The sequence below is a fragment of the Athene noctua genome, chromosome 4, assembly GCF_965140245.1.
Source record: "Athene noctua chromosome 4, bAthNoc1.hap1.1, whole genome shotgun sequence".
In the NCBI taxonomy this organism is placed as follows: Eukaryota; Metazoa; Chordata; class Aves; order Strigiformes; family Strigidae; genus Athene; species Athene noctua.
The window spans coordinates 63,949,681-63,965,701 of NC_134040.1; the positions used below are offsets into that span (position 1 = coordinate 63,949,681).

Sequence of the window (16,021 nt, forward strand, 5' to 3'; positions counted from 1 at the left end):
AAGTGCCTTTTCCCCCTGGTGTCATGTCTTTGGATATGTACAGCCTTGGAGAAATGTATAAATCATTTTATACATGGAACTCTTAAAAAACTAGAGATTTTTAGTACAAAGGAATCAATTCACTGCAAGAATGTCCACATGCTGTTGCTTTATGATTTACTATATACACAAGAGGATTAAAGGACCTCTGTTTTACAGTTACTGCTGTACTGTACATTAACATGTGGCTAATACCCTTCTCTGGGTGAGATTTACACTTAGTATTACAAATAACCTAACAATGCTGAAAATACTGATACAAAACAGCTTCAAGATGACATTTTAAAAATACCCCTCACTTTAACTGAACTGTTTTCTCCAGCTTTTAAAAGTTTCAGCTTTATAAAAGATTCTCCAAGAAAATAGTAGCATTTTTAAAATGTTCTTTTTGAAATGTATAGACGGAATTTTTTAATAAAGTGTAATCCAAAAGTCCATTTTTCCAGGAAAAAATAACTATAGATACAGTACATAAGTTAAAATTGAAGAGTTTTGTTGTGGTTTTTTGTGGTTTTTTTTTGTTTGTTTTTTAAATGTAGTATAGTACATTTGTATCCTGGAAAAAAAATTCCTTGATTACAGTATATGTTAATTTATTTACAGATCTGAAATATAATTGCATACATCAACTGTTGAGATGAACAAGACGGAAATGTTTTGTTAGTAAGAATCAACTGTCCCTTCAGTCTACCACGACTAAGAGATTGCTCAGATGAAAATGCAATTCTGAGTAGTGAAATTCTGTTACTACTGTTTTTAACTTTTTTGGTAGACTTTAAACTATGAGTTTCAATGCAGAACTAGGATTCTTGAATAACCATAGTTAATTCGGTCATTTTGTTTTCAATTTTGACACATTCTGTTTTGGCAGTAGCAACGCATACAAATATGTTTTGGCAAATGTTTGTCTTGATTCTTATGTATCCAGCTCTGGATATCCAAAACTACCACTACAGAATATTTAGACAAAACCTGCTCTCTTCAACATCAGATAATGTCATAAAATTTGCTCTAACCAAACTAAATTGCTCAATAATTAGAATCCTGAAAGTTCAGGCTTCTGAAATGGCTTTGCAGAATATATCTGCCAAGCTCATGGTCTAATTTTTTTTTTTAATCTAAGCAATCCTTGTATTAATCTGAATATTAAGTAGTTAAGCAGATATATTTAACACAAGGTAAAACTTGTATCACTAATTAATTTTATATGCCCTATGTGACTTATCTTTTAAAAGTTACAACATTTTTGGTGGCTACAGAAGCTTCATTTTTCGTTATATGCTACTTCAGTTAAGTCACACTGATTTGTTTCTTTGTGTGAGAATGTGCCTTTGCCTTGTTATTAATCACCAGTTAAAGAGAGAGGTGACTTGTCTCAGATCTGCCTCAATCGTACTTCATGTGCCAGATTATTTATAAACTGCTAACTATATGTCTTATTATCATTCAAACATTATCCTCCATCAGAGAGGTTGTAAACTAAGTGTCATTTTTAGTATATGCCACATGTTTAGAGTAACATGACTGAGATGCCTGTTTTCAAGCCCTCTGAAAGGGGAAAAGAGGATCTTTTGTTACTGACAAGTCTACAAGTTCTGTGGTGTGATCAAATGATTTCATATTCCCATGAGACCAGTATGCTGCACGTTAAGTAGCAGTAGATCATCTCACCTGTGTGTAACATTTCAAGACTAGCAAACCCGCTGAGTTGGTATAAACCAGATCATTAAGTGCAGATGATACAGTCTACAGAAATTACGATTTACACAGGTAATCTGGACTGGCTAGTAAGACAATCTCTCTTATTTTAGTCTTTCACCCATTTTTGGTTTGGGAAGTGAACTGAGATTATATGATGCATTACATAGCACATTGTGTCATGTGTGATGCAGTGCCTCTAAAGCACAAACTTCACCACAACTTGGCATGTCCTATAGAACAAAAACACTTGAACAAATGTAGTTAAATAAAGGTGGGGAGAGGGAAGGTAAGGTTGAGGAACCAAAATGACATCTTCCGTTTGGGACCCAATTACTGACTCAAATATCTGGTGAGCCTCTATGAACCTTGCTGTTAGAGGAAAATCAGTCACTTCCTCTACTTGTGGCATGAGGCATCCATAAAGTACATACAGCAGGAAACAGTAACACACCTCTATAAGTGAGCAAATTTCATTGTATTAAAAAAAAAAAAAAAGTGTAAAGAGAGGGTTCTCAAAGATTTCTGACTCATTTCCTTAGTCTCTATGAAATTCAAGAGGGTTTACTAATTACTTATCTATTCATTCCTCACATCTACTTTAACAGTAACATTATTAAACATACACAGTATTATTTAAGATCATGTTCTAGAACTTCAGGGAAAGACAGTGGCTTATAGAGGAAAAAATATTGATACATTTAGCCAATACTGGACTAGCAATGACAGCCAAATGGTCGCATTTATTATACCCGTTGGTGACTTTTGTATGACAAATCAATCTAGTTATTTAACAATCTAGTTCACCCTTTTGCCACAGTCTCAGATGGGAAAGTATGGAACCTGCAGACAATGTTAATTTTTTACTTTATTTTTTTCAGATGAAAGTAGCAGCAAATGAAAACTGAAGACTGAGCTCTGGGTGAGTTTATGTTCCTCTTTAATCAACTCTCCTTCCATGGCAAGAATACAAGCACCTTGTTACCCATCTTGTTGACCTAAAGTCTGTAGTTCTGCTGTGTGTAAATTGTGGTGGAGGAAGACATTTTTTCTGCTGTATGTATGTAAAGAGATGGGTCCTCTTGGAGGCTGTCCAAGTCTCCCTGTGAAAGTCGTATGCTGCCGAGGCACAGCAGTTTGGTCTTTTGGAGCTCCTGAGAACATTGGGTAGCTGTCTGCCTTAGATGCTGGCTTTGTTGTACTTGGTGTTGTGGTGGCCAAACCATTCTGGGTGACCTCTGAAGCAAGGGTTTCGTATGTGCCTCTAGTATGCTTGATGACTTCCACGATCTCCTTCTCTTTTAGGAGGTTGCTCAGACACAAATTAGACAGCTGACAGCTCTTGGTTTCATAGGTTGTTGCTTGGTTGCCTGACGAGTATCTAAAAGGGTCCTCGGTGGGAGTATGTGCTGACTTTCTGTCCCTTGTGCTGAGATTTTGGCTCACCATTCTGTTTGGATATGTAGCCTGAGGAAACAAAACAAACAAACAAAAATTATTAGTAATAGAATATAGTAGGAAAATGGTGCAGAGTATATAAAACACTCCTCACTACAGACGTACAGCACACGGGGTTGGCAGATTAAAATGAAAGACAAATTTCAAAAGCTGGCAAAACTCCCAAAGCACTGCTAGCATAAAAGAGAAGTATTGTTCATTCATATTTAGCAGAACTAATATTGAAAAATGCTTATTATAGGTAATGATTTGGGCACTTTCTTTATAGAAGTAGTTTAAATCAAAGGAGGAGATTTTTTTTTTCAGAACATAATAAATGGATAAAAAGGTTCCATGAATTGTAAACAGACTTTCAAAAGCATTCCACATGATGAAACAACAAGAATTTTGATTACATGGAGTTCAACTCTTAATACTCTCAAATATGTACAAAATGTAAAACCCATCTTTTGTGAATATCTTCATGCCTTGGTTAAGCTCAGAACATGCTCAATTTTCATTGTCCACTGAATCTAGGTGTTTTGTTGTATACTTACAGTTAAATATATGACAAAATGCTCTGCTAGAACAGAGAAATAATTTTACTTCAGCTGCCTGGAAAAAAAACAATATGAGAAGGAGTCCAGCATGTTAGCAACTTCTGATGCTGTGTGAGCATGCATGCATTTGTATTTGTTTAAATAAGGGGAATTTATCTGTACATGGCAAGCCAGATCACTGCATATTTCCAGTGTGCACTCAGTGTGATGCTTCATTTTATCCTCCACAGAACACCCGGCTCAGGAGAAGATGATGGGGCTGTGGAACCTTCTCTCACACATTTAAAAAATGTATTCTCAGTGTATAAAGTAGAACAAATTGTTGAGGAGAAAATGCTAATACAGTCAAAGCAGGATTCTGCCTGTTCCATGACTGACTGTACTAGGCAGCTTCTAGAAGTGATGCCCAGGAACTCAGCTCACAAGGAGATGTGCTTGTGGCTGAGGACTGACACTGGCCAAGCTGTGAATGTTCAAAAGTCTGGTCCCTAGAGGAACTTGAGCTTTGAGCCTATATGGCCTTGAAACAAATCTTTATGCTTCATCTTTTTATATATTGTTACGACACCAATTTGCCCAAGAGGAATTAAACACCTGAAAGCTGTTGTGAATTCCAAAAGTTGTTGACATAACCCACTTAAACTGTACTGTCCTTTGTCACCTAATATTACGTGTTCCAAAAAAAAAGGGGGAGGGGGTCGTGTATGTTTCATTGACTTCTCCAGTCCATACGATATTTCAAGTAAATCTTTAACTTACATTGCAATTAGTGCACCTCTGATTTTTATTTTTATTTTTTTTTAACTAGTCAGGTTACTGTTAACTATGTGAAGAAGAATTTTAATAATAGCATCAACTGTACTTTATTTTAAGTTATTTTGGAACACATATTTGCCCTTGTTTTATTGCTGTCGCACTTTCCCAGATACTGATTAAAGCACCTTGTTCATTTGCAACAGAAGTCTAATTTTACTCCGTATAGGTTTTCTGCAACAGAACTCTGAAATGACATAGTAGCAGCTTCTTGATGTTTACATTGCTGTATGGGCTTTGATGCTGCAAAACAAAGCTGAGAAAATAAAAAATACTCCCTATACTTTGCTAAAACTATTTCAGGATGTTTCCATGAGTCCATAGGAAACTTGTCTATATTGTTTCAGGACAATCTGTATCACTTCACATGCATTTCTATTTTAAGAAACACAGAAGAATGATACAGTCAATATTCACATCAACTTTTTAGTGCAGGCAGGCTAATGGTCATTCTTCTATGCAGATTCATGCACAGGTTTGGACACAAATATTGCAGTGCATTTTAGGCATCAGAGATTTTCAAAAATTATTAGTACATTTTTCCCACTTAATTCAGTGCTGATTGCACTCAGACCCATAAATGGTAGTAGAACACTTCTGGAAAACATCACTTAAGTTTTTATATCTACACCACATAGATGTTGAGATGAAATTCAGTTTATTTCCTAGGGCATCATTCTTGGGGACACCTGTCTGTAAATTCAATCACTTAAAATTTTTATTTATTTCTATGCCAGTAAACAAAATCCCTGTCAAAAATCCCTGCATTTGATGTAAGGGGATGTTTCTGGAGTTATCTTATGTCACTCTATGCCCTCTGACAACCTGAAGATTGATATCAGAGAACTGAGAGGAACTTCATAATGGGACATCCAGCCTATTCTTCACCTCTGGTTAGCATCAGTTTATCCCTCTGTTGTTTATGGCTTTTTTTTAATCAGCTGTTAAGGACCTTCATTGATGTAATCTGTACAACCTTCTCAGCTAACCTTTTCCATACATTACTATTACCTTTAGGAAACATATTCCTAATGTCTAAACTGAACCTTTGTGGCTACAAGTCTCTTCCTTCTATCTCTCTACCATGGAAATGAAGAAAGAATTGCTGTGTGATCTCTGAATACCTGTTTATTTCTTTGAAGAATGCTGCGAGCTACCCCTTAATCTTCTCTGCTATAGAATTAAAAAAAATCACTTTTTTTTTCATAGGACTCATATTCTAGACTCTGAGTCATTGACACTTCTCTATAGATTCTCTTCAGTAGATTTTTTTTTTAAGTAGATGGCCCAAGAGTACAGCACTTCAGGTAATCCTCTACAACTAGGAAGCTAAAGCACTATTAATCTTTTGAAGGACTTCTTTACCTGCTTCTTTTTAATTCATTCCAGCATGAGATTAGTAATTTTATTTTGGAACAGCATGAAATTGTTCACTCATGTTCATCTTGTTGTCCACTATAGTTCCAAGATTTTTTCTACAAAATGACTGAGTTGTTCAGCTGACTATTGTCACATAGATACCTCATTTGCCCCTGTTGAATTTCATAATTTTTCCTCTGATCTTTTCTCTAATGTATCAAGATCATTCTGAATTCCAGTTTTATCCATTAACATGTTTTCCATCCCACCAACTTCATGTAAACTGTAAATTTAATAAGAATATTCTGTAGTCCATCATCCAGGTAGTAAATTAATAGTATCAAACACTATAAAACCCTACTCACTATAGACTTCTGTTTTAACATTGGGTCATTGCTAAGTAATTTCCAAGGACAGTTTTCCATTTACTCTATATTTGTTTAATTTAGTCTGCAGAGTACGTTTATAAAAGAGCATCAAAAGCCTTACTAAAAGCAAGAAATCTGACAACTACACTTTTCTTCTAGTCAGAAGGTCTTGTTACTGTGCTGTTCAATGAAATTAGGTTGGTTTGGCAATTAATTTGATTCGTATTCTATGTTGGGTATTGTTCATCTCGTTTTCTTCGATGTGCTTTTAGTTTGTTTGATTATTTGCCTCAACTTTTTGTCTGAGAATTGAAGTTAAACTAATGGAAAATATTATAATATATTTAAGAGGAATCATAAACTCCCCTCCAACACTCACAAAAATAGATGCTGATACTGTACTCTGATCAATATATACCTGTTTTAATAAAAACACCTCAGAGCTTTTCATGGTGTTACACACTGCTCAGTAAAAAGTCTACAAATTAAGAAACATTTCTCTTCTTACAGCTGCTACTGAAGTGCCAGCAAAAGCATATAATTTATCTGTCTCACCAGCAACTATCCTTGCTCTTCATTCAGTGGGATAAGCAGCATGATGTGTGAATAATCGGGAGTCTAAACATGTTGCTGCAGACCTTTGTAGCCTTGGCTACAGAGGCCACTTCCAGTGAAACGAATGGCCATTGCTGGAGATCTTGGATATAAGTGGTCTTATAGTCTTAATAATGACTTAGCAGATATTTTTGTCTCTTGAAAAATAATGAAAACCCAAAAACTTGTAGAGAACAAAATTCTTGTGAAATGAGTTATATCAGCAAGGTATGTTTTAAAGTAAATATGGAAGAATATGGTTTTGAAAATGTAGAAGCATGTTCAAAGCAAGGCATATTCTTGAAACTGGGTACGAGTAAAAGGTACAAGGTATGATTACATGATTTTTTATATTTCTTCTTCAACCTGATTTGATGAAATGCTCTGTTTTATATAGCTGGCACTGTGGTGTGTCTTTCCTCTTCCTTATCAAGGTTATATTTCACATGAAAGATTTTAATTTTAGAAACTACATGTTGGGTTTATAAGTCTCCAAAATATTTGCTTCTGGTTGTTGGTCAATGTGGGGAGACAGTGTGTGTGTAGGTATCAATAGATATTTAATATTATATATGTAGTGAGGAAAGGTCTTAGTTTTGTGAAGCTGTACCTTGCTGAAATTCCCTTTCTATCAAATAATTAAACAAATACCAGGTGGTGACAAATTAAGAGCTAATTTACCTGGATTTTAAAACATTAATGGAAATTTAGAATATGCTGTCAGAATTCTAAGACATAATTTTGACCCTATCTCCAGCGATAAGACAGAGGTGCTTAACAAGGAACAACAGACTCATTCTATCAAATGTTGTGGAGGTTTGAACACAGGTGGCAGCCAGACGCCACATGGCCGGGCCGGCCCTTCACCTCCCCCTCCCCTGTGAAATAAGGGAGGGACAAAAAGGAAGAAAATTCGTGGGTTGAATAAAAAGAAAGAATTTACTAAATATAACAACAGAACAACAGTGACAATAGTGAGTCCAAAAAGAAAAGGGTAAAATGCAGCAGTGGCTTTACTGAGCACGGCGACGCCCCCCCCCCCCTCCCCCAGCAATACACGATGGGACTGGAAACCCGAAATCAGGCGCCACAGAGAGCCCAAGCCCCCCTGTACACCCTGGGCATGGCAGCACATGGTAGGAAATACTCCTACACTGATCCGCACTGGCCCACCGCTGTGCTCTGTGCTCCCTCTCAACCCAGGGAAAGTTAACTCTGCCCTGGTTGAAACCAGGACAGATGCATAGTTAGACATGAAATGAACAGAATGAACAGATATTGTAATAGAAACAACATCAAAACGCAGTATTATCATTATTATCTATGACAAATTACTGAAGAATAGCTTCTAATCAGGAAAAGAGAGAACAGTGGTCAGATGGGAGTCAAAATAACCAAGAAATCCTCTCTCCCCCCCCCCCGCCCATTATTTAAAAAAACCCAAATATTGTCAATAAAAGTCCAGTGCTTCTTTGAATATCATGCACGTTATTTTTTGTTATCATTCAAACATTTTTATAAAAATCACAACATACAGAATTGAAAATAATTGTATGTTGTTATTCATTTGATGAATTCAGATCATTTAGCTTGAAAGAATGTTGAAAGAATGTACCCCAACTGTGTCTTCTTGCTGGCCCATTTTACAGTTATTTAGGATCCTCATGGTCTGGTCAGAATAAGAAAAAGATCCCAGAATGAAATGCACAAAAGTAAAAACCACATATGCAGCACCAACAAGAAAAATACTTAGGACAAACCTGAACTTTTATTTTTAACCTATTTCTCCTTATCTTCCTGTAAATGTTTCATGCAATATTTTCTGCGGTGGACTGTTCGGTACCAACTGCATTCTCTGAGTGTTAGATGTGAGCGAGCAAAGCCACAATCCCAGTGCATCTGTTTGCCAATTTGGAGGCTGAGCCCTTGTCCAAAGCTGAAGGTGGCTTCGTGCCAGTCGTGTTCCAGCCTAGCCTAGAGCAGCTGCAGGGCTGCTGTAAACTGCTGCTTGGCGGTGCTCCAAGGAGCCAATCTGCCAGCTGGTGACTGCTGAAGCAAAAAATCCATTCATCTCTTTCCCTTTTATTTTTCAGTAGCTCAGCTAGAACCAACAACTTCTCTGCCCCAGGAATCCCCAAATGCCACCCTACAGTCTGTCTAACTGTGGACCCAGGAAATGGGCTTCAATTAGAATGCAAATGTGGCTCTGAAATTTCTTTCAAAAGTAGCCTATTTTAAATATATGGAGAGAAAGAAAAAAAGCTTCCTTTGTTGTTTCAAATACATCTTTAAGACAACATCTGGATTTGAATTTCCTGATCATATTAAACACAAAACCAGTGCATGCTTTTTTGCTTGAGTCTATATCCCCCACCTCCACCAAAAAAAGGATTTCTATTAGAATCTGATTGGCTGTAAAATTCTGACAGGTTTGTATCATGATCACCGGTGTTTTAAGGTACATGAATACAAGAAAGATCTAAATATTTCAGATTCAAATTTTTCACACTGGTGATGAATACATTAAGACTGAACCAAAACCAGGAACTTAATATTCTTGGAATATTTTTTCCATAAATTTTTTGAGGGTTCTTTGTGATTGTCATTCTGGCAACTTCTTCTTATATTAAGAAAAAAAACCCAAACCCCCTCAATGACCTACTTTAAGGTAATGAAAACTGACTACTCTTATAGAAAGCTCCAGAATGGGACATGTTATTAAAAAAACACTGCAACCATAAATCACTTTCCATTTTCAAACCCAATGAGTGAAATATGACAAGAGTTAATGACAAGGCAATACTGCTGCAGGACATTTGAAAATGGATATTGTTGCTGACTATCTTGTGATAAAGTACTAATATAAAATGACAGAAAAAGACATCAATTACAAAAACATCCAAAAAAAAGATGCAGATTTTTAAGACGCCTGTGTGCAGAGACATCTGGAAGTCTTAGATGCTTGTAATGTAATTCTTCCAAATAGAGCAACTTTCTTAAAGACGTCATTCTGACAACAGGCATAGAGAATAAAACCAAATACTCTCTCACCAGTGTACCCAGCACATCTTGACAACGAACCAACAGCAGTGCATTTGAAGAACAAGGTTTTACTACCCCATAGCATTTTTGCTTTCAGAGGTGTTAAGGGAAGCAGACTCTAGAGAGAGTAATTATTCTGACAGAAACCTGAACACTTTCTGGATTCCCTCAAGTTTTCTACCACTTAATTATTTTGTGTTTGCGAATACATGAGAAATGGAAAATTTGTTCTTCATTGTTGTTCTCCAATGTAGTATTAACTATATAGATCAGCATAGCTCACTCAGCCTTTCAGGTCTCAGCTGGACTGCAGCACCTTCTGCAGAACTGCCTCTACTTGCAGCCTAGCCCAGAATTCATAAAATATAAAGCAACATAAAGAATTCCAGAAACAAAACAAGGTGCTATAGCTCTATATCTCTTTGAAAGACGAAAAGGATGAAGCCCTGCATCATGGTTTTGGATTTAAATCCCTTCAGATTCCTTTCACGGTTCTGGCAGTTTATATAAGTACAGATCTAATTTACCAAAACACAGGTTAACTCAGTGCTTTGGTATGCCACATCTGTCACTATGTCGGCTCCTTCATTTCTACACCTCCGCACTTTTCTGCTTACCAACTTCCAGCCTAGAGATGACCCAATACAAAATGTAGTTTAACTGCAGCAGGTAAGTGTTCTTCATTCAAGTCTCTTAAAAAGCACTCACTTTTATTGATTTCAGTAGTTCCTGGACCACAAAAGAGGTTTTTAAAACCCAAGTCTGCACCTATTGATAAAGGTGTTGTCTTACTGATAAACTGATGCTGCCTTCTGGCAACATGTGACACATGAAAGAAACAAAGTTCAGTGTGTCAAAACAAGGCATGGACTAATATCAACAAGTTATGGATAAGAACTAGCTGCTGATCAATTTACAAGCTCTGCTGTCATCTGTTACAAAATTAATGCAGTCAACATAAATCAGAGACATTTCTCTTTCTGCCTTTCAAACATCATTCTTTACTTACCCAAAGTAAAAATTATGACATGTTAAAATGCATGCCTCTTCCCCATAATACTCTTTTAACCAACAGGCCAGTTGAATACAAGTGAACTATAGGGGTCAGCTAATGTCCTAAAAGGATGTTATGGTAGTGGTGATACAGTGAGATAAGTAACCCAGAGAGAGCTTAAATAAGATGTTCATCTTCTCAGAGCATAGAATTATCCTTGAAGAATTTCATTTATGTAAGTAATAACGCACAGTAAGGCAACAAGTTGTAAAAGGATGTAATGTTATTTTATAAAGTAGGAAGAAAACAGTGAAGAATTTCTTCTTAATCTCTAGTAACTTACAGTAAATCACTGCATTTCAAGAGTTAATTGGAAGATTTTTCTCATTAGTAAAGCTAATAGAAAATTTTGCATTTTATGGCGGTTCACTATGCCTTCTAAATTGAACATTAGGAACTTAGGAGCTGTTCACCAGTGTTAGCCATATTCTTCAAAAATGCTACAGAATTAATTTAGATGATACTGAATATGCCTTGTTATACCCTATGGCTTGAAATTCTAAATAACTATAAAAATACTAATGAAAATTAAAACCTAGCAAATCGTGTGGATCTTTCAATGATATGACTACAGAACAGCAGGACAATTGAGTTAATTGAGTTAACACTCAATGTTAACTCAATCTTATTTTACTCAGTCTGTATCTAAGAGTATCTAAGACTTCCCCAGGATCAGAAAGTCAACCCAGAAAAGGTAATTTTTCCCATACAGACTTCTATTATTTTGGACCTGGGGACAAAATGGTAAGAAAGATGCGATAGACTTTTAGCCTCATTTTAAAAATATCATATCCCTGATCTTGGAAACAACCTGTTTAGCAATGACTAGCTCCCCCACCTTAGGCAATTCTCATAACATCTCTGTCTCTCTTGATACCTCTGGCATTTTTTTTTTACCGACCTCCTATCCCTTCAACTTATTTGGGTGGCCACAGCTATTGCAGCCAATGATGAGGAAAATACCTTCATTAAGCTCTTGTTACACAGGCTCCACAATTGGTTACAGGCAGCAGAGTATAGAAAAAGGTGCTCACGTCAGACTTGCTCATGGATCTTCTAGGGTCCATTCAAGGGGACTGAATAGGCCCCACGTTCACCCAGCACTTTGGGTCTTACTATCTTTGTGCAACCCAAGAATTAAGGGCCATTTGTGCCATGCTTTTAGCTACAGTCATATAGAAAGTCATAGGTGTCTACACTTAAGGTCCTCTTTTGCATAACTAATGCAAAATGAACTGATAGAAAATGGAGAAGTCGATCCACGGGAACACCAGGGTCACTTCAAAAGACCCCAGTTGAAGCTGTGTGAGCAGTGACGTATGATACAAAGGTCCTGAAGAAACACTAAGGGAGCTTGCTCTGGAATTACAAGCAGGAAAACTGCACAAGTGCTAATTAGCCCTTCTGAAAGCGTGTGATACTCAGCTGACATTGATTGCTATGCTAACACAGGAGTTCTGGCTTTGCAAGCCAAACTAGTATTTCTATACAGCATGTGATGTGCCATGTAGACATAATAAATTGTTCAAAGACATCCGCCTTGTGCCTTCTCTATTTTTTTAATGATCATCTGCCTGAAAGCTGTGAAGTCCATTTCTAGCCTCAGGCCTGACATGTGGTCACCAAAACTGGGTTATTCTATCTGTAGATCATCTGAATTAAAACTGACTTGTAGATGTCAATTACCTTCATAACTAGCTTGTATTATATACATGTTTAAGTTTTACCAAGTTTCCAATTATAGTTATTTATTTTCCTACTCTAATGACATCTAACATGATTTCCTATAGTATCAGAAATTCCATATGTAAAATGAAATTCATATCACTGTGTATTCAGTTAGATAAGATACAGTTGTCTTAGAGGTAGGAGTCTCGAAAAGATTTAAATTTGCAATATTCAATTGTCTCTATACTATATAGCTCTATATCTGAGACATAACTTTAAGAAAAGAAATAAAACCCATAGTGTCTACATTAATTGCTTATAAATTCTCATTTAAAAAGTGGAGGAATGCATTAGACATTATGCTTACAGATCTATTCCTGTTATGTTTAGGGTGAGAATCTGAAAGACTTGGGCATATGAGGCTTTTGCTTTATCAGCTGGACATATAGGAACTCAAATCGCTATTGTGTTTCTGGATGTTTTTATTATCTTACCTTCTGTGAAGCAAATAATCATGGATACTTATCTTTAAATTCAGGTCTTTCTTGTTTCACTTTCAGTTAGCGAATGTCACAAATTGGATTTCTAATGAATGTGTGCCTTCTGAAAAAGGCACTGCTTGGTCTTTCATAAAAAACCCACAAAAAGCCAGATGAATTGTACTTAGCAAACACTCACCTTTTCACATTACATCTTTTAACAACAATAGAAAAATCCTTCCATTAGTTTCATAAATCAGCATCCTTATTTCTGAAAGCATTAGAGGCTGAACTTATAAGAAGAGCAAGGGAAATTGCATACATGGGCAAATGATGTTCAGCTACTGTCATTTTAATCAGTGACACTATCCCTCAGCTCAATATAGTCTGCAAAGGAGAAATCAAAGGACTAACAAAAAGGGCAAATTTTATTCTGATGACATGAAAAGAAATCCTAACTGTGCTTTAATAGTCTTGACTTTTTATTTTTATGACAGCTTCATCGGGGGCCCAACTTAAATGCCTCTGCAAATGCATGTAGCATGGGGAATGAACAAGAGGAGCTACAGACGCACAGACACCTGCAAGGCCACAATCTTATTGGTAACACGGAGGCACAGTGGGATGGCTCCTATGACTGGAGTGTTGGAATGGAAAGATAGAGGCTCTTTAGGAAGGACAGGCAGGAAGACAAGGAGTTGGGGATCACCCTCTGTCAGTAACAAACTGGAGGGCATGGAGCTCTGCATGGGGATGGATGAGGAGCTGACTGAGAGCTTATAGGTCAGGATTAAAGCCTGGGCAGGGACAGGAGATGTTAGAGAGGGGGTTTGCTACAGGCCACCCAACCAGGAAGACCAAGTGGATGAGGCCCTCTATAGACAGTTAGGAGCAGCCTCACATTCACAAGCCCTGGTCCTCACAGGGGACTTCAGTCATCCCGCTATCTGTTGGAGGGTCAGCAACGCATTTGATGATAACTTCCTTCTCCAAGTGATAGAGGAGAGGTGCTATGCTGGACCTTGTTCTCACCAACAAGGAGAGGCTGGTGGGGAGTGTGAAACTCAAGGGCAGCCTTGACTGCAGTAACCATGAAATGGTGGAGCTCAAGATCCTTAGGGCAGTGAGGAGGGCACACAGCAAGCTCACTACCCTGGACTTCAGGAGAGCAGACTTGGCCTCTTCAGGGATCTGCTTGGTAGAGTAGCATGGGATAAAGCCCTGGAGGGAAGAGGGGCCCAAGAAAGCTGATTAATATTCAAGGATCACCTCCTCCAAGCTCAGGAGTGATGTATCCCTACAAAGAGGAAGTCAGGCAAACACATGAGGAGGCCTGAATGGATGAACAAGGAGCTCCTGGACAAGCTCAGCCATGAGGAGGAAGTCTACAGAGGGTGGAAGCAAGAACAGATAGGCTGGGAGGAATATAGAGAAACTGTCCGAGCAGCCAGGGTTCAGGTTAGGAAGGCAAAAGGCTAAATTTGGCCAGGGACATCAAGGGCAACAAGAAAAGCTTCTCTAGGTACATCAGTGAAAAAAAATGAAGACTAGGGAAAATGTAGGTCATCTCTGGAAGGAAAGAGGAGACCTGTTTACCTGGAATACAGAGAAGGTTGAGGTACTCAATGAGTTTTTGCCTCAGTCTTTACCAGTAAGTGCTCCAGCCAAACTGCACAAGACCCAAAAGACGAAGACAGAGACTGGGAGAATGAAGAACCACCCACAGTAGGAGAAGATCAGGTTTGAGATCATCTAAGGAACCTGAAGGTGCACAAGTCAATGGGACCTGATGAGATGCATCCACAGGTCCCAAGGGAACTGGCAGATGAAGTGATTAAGCCACTATCCATCGCATTTGAGAAGTGGAAGTCCAGTGAAGTTTCTGCTGACTGGAAATGGAGAAACATAACCCCTATTTTTAAAAATGGAAAAAAGGAAGACCTGGGGAATTATAGCCCAGTCAGTCTCACCTCTGTGCTTGGAAGATCATGGAGCAGATCCTCCTGGAAAAAATGCAAAGGCACATGGAAAATAAGGAGGTGATTAGTGACAGCCAACATGGCTTCACTAAGGGCAAATCATGACTGACAAATTTGGTGGCCAGCTATGATGGGGTTATAGAGTTGATGGATAAGGGAAGAGCAACTGACATCATCCACCTGGATTTGTGCAAAGCATTAGACACTGTTCTGCGTGACATCCTGGTCTCTAAATTGGAGAGACATGGATTTGATGGATGGACCTCTTGGTGTATAAGGAACTGGCTGGATGGTCACACTCAAGAGTTGCTGTCAACAGCTCGATATCCAAGTGTAAAGAATTGGCAAGTAGTGTTCCTCAGGGGTTGGTGTTGGGACCAGCGCTGTTTAACATCTTTGTTGGTGACATGGACAGTGGGATTGAGTGCACCCTAGGCAAGCTGCCAGCAACATCAAGCTGTGTGGTGCGGTCGACATTCTGGAGGAAAGGCATGTGCCATCCAGAGGGACCTGGACAGGCTTGAGAGTGGGCCCGTGTAAACCTCATGCAGTTCAACGAGGCCAAGTGTCTTGCCCATGGGTTGAGGCAATCCCAAGCACAAATACAGGCTGGGCAAAGAGTGGATTGAGAGCAGCCCTGAGGAGAAGGACTTGGGGATATTAGTGGATGGAAAACTGACTATGAGCCAGCAATGAACGCTTGCAGTCCAGAAAGACAAGTGTATCCTGGGATGCATCAAGGGCAATGTAGCCAGCAGGTCGAGGGAGGGGATTCTTCTCTTCTACTCTTGTGAGACCCCACCTGCAGTGCTGTGTCCAGCTCTAAGGCCCCCAACATAAGAAGGACATAGACCTGCTCAAGTGGGTCCAGAGAAGGGTCATGAAGATGATCAGGGTGCTGGAGCACCTCCCCTGTGAGCACAGGCTGAGA

The 16,021-nt window shown here is 38.3% G+C and overlaps 1 protein-coding gene across 2 annotated transcripts in view; it reads right to left on the minus strand.

Moving 5' to 3' along the window:
- Positions 1-897: 897 nt before the first annotated feature.
- Positions 898-16,021, minus strand: part of LOC141960316 (serine-rich coiled-coil domain-containing protein 1-like) — a 381,350-nt gene continuing 366,226 nt past the window's right edge. The window contains exon 4 of one of the 2 annotated variants that reach the window (XM_074905573.1): positions 898-3,204. In XM_074905573.1, the coding sequence (XP_074761674.1) occupies positions 2,719-3,204 (486 nt within the window). In that variant the 3' untranslated portion in view covers positions 898-2,718. The remainder of the gene's footprint in view (positions 3,205-16,021) is intronic. The other variant, XM_074905574.1, reaches the window with a different exon arrangement.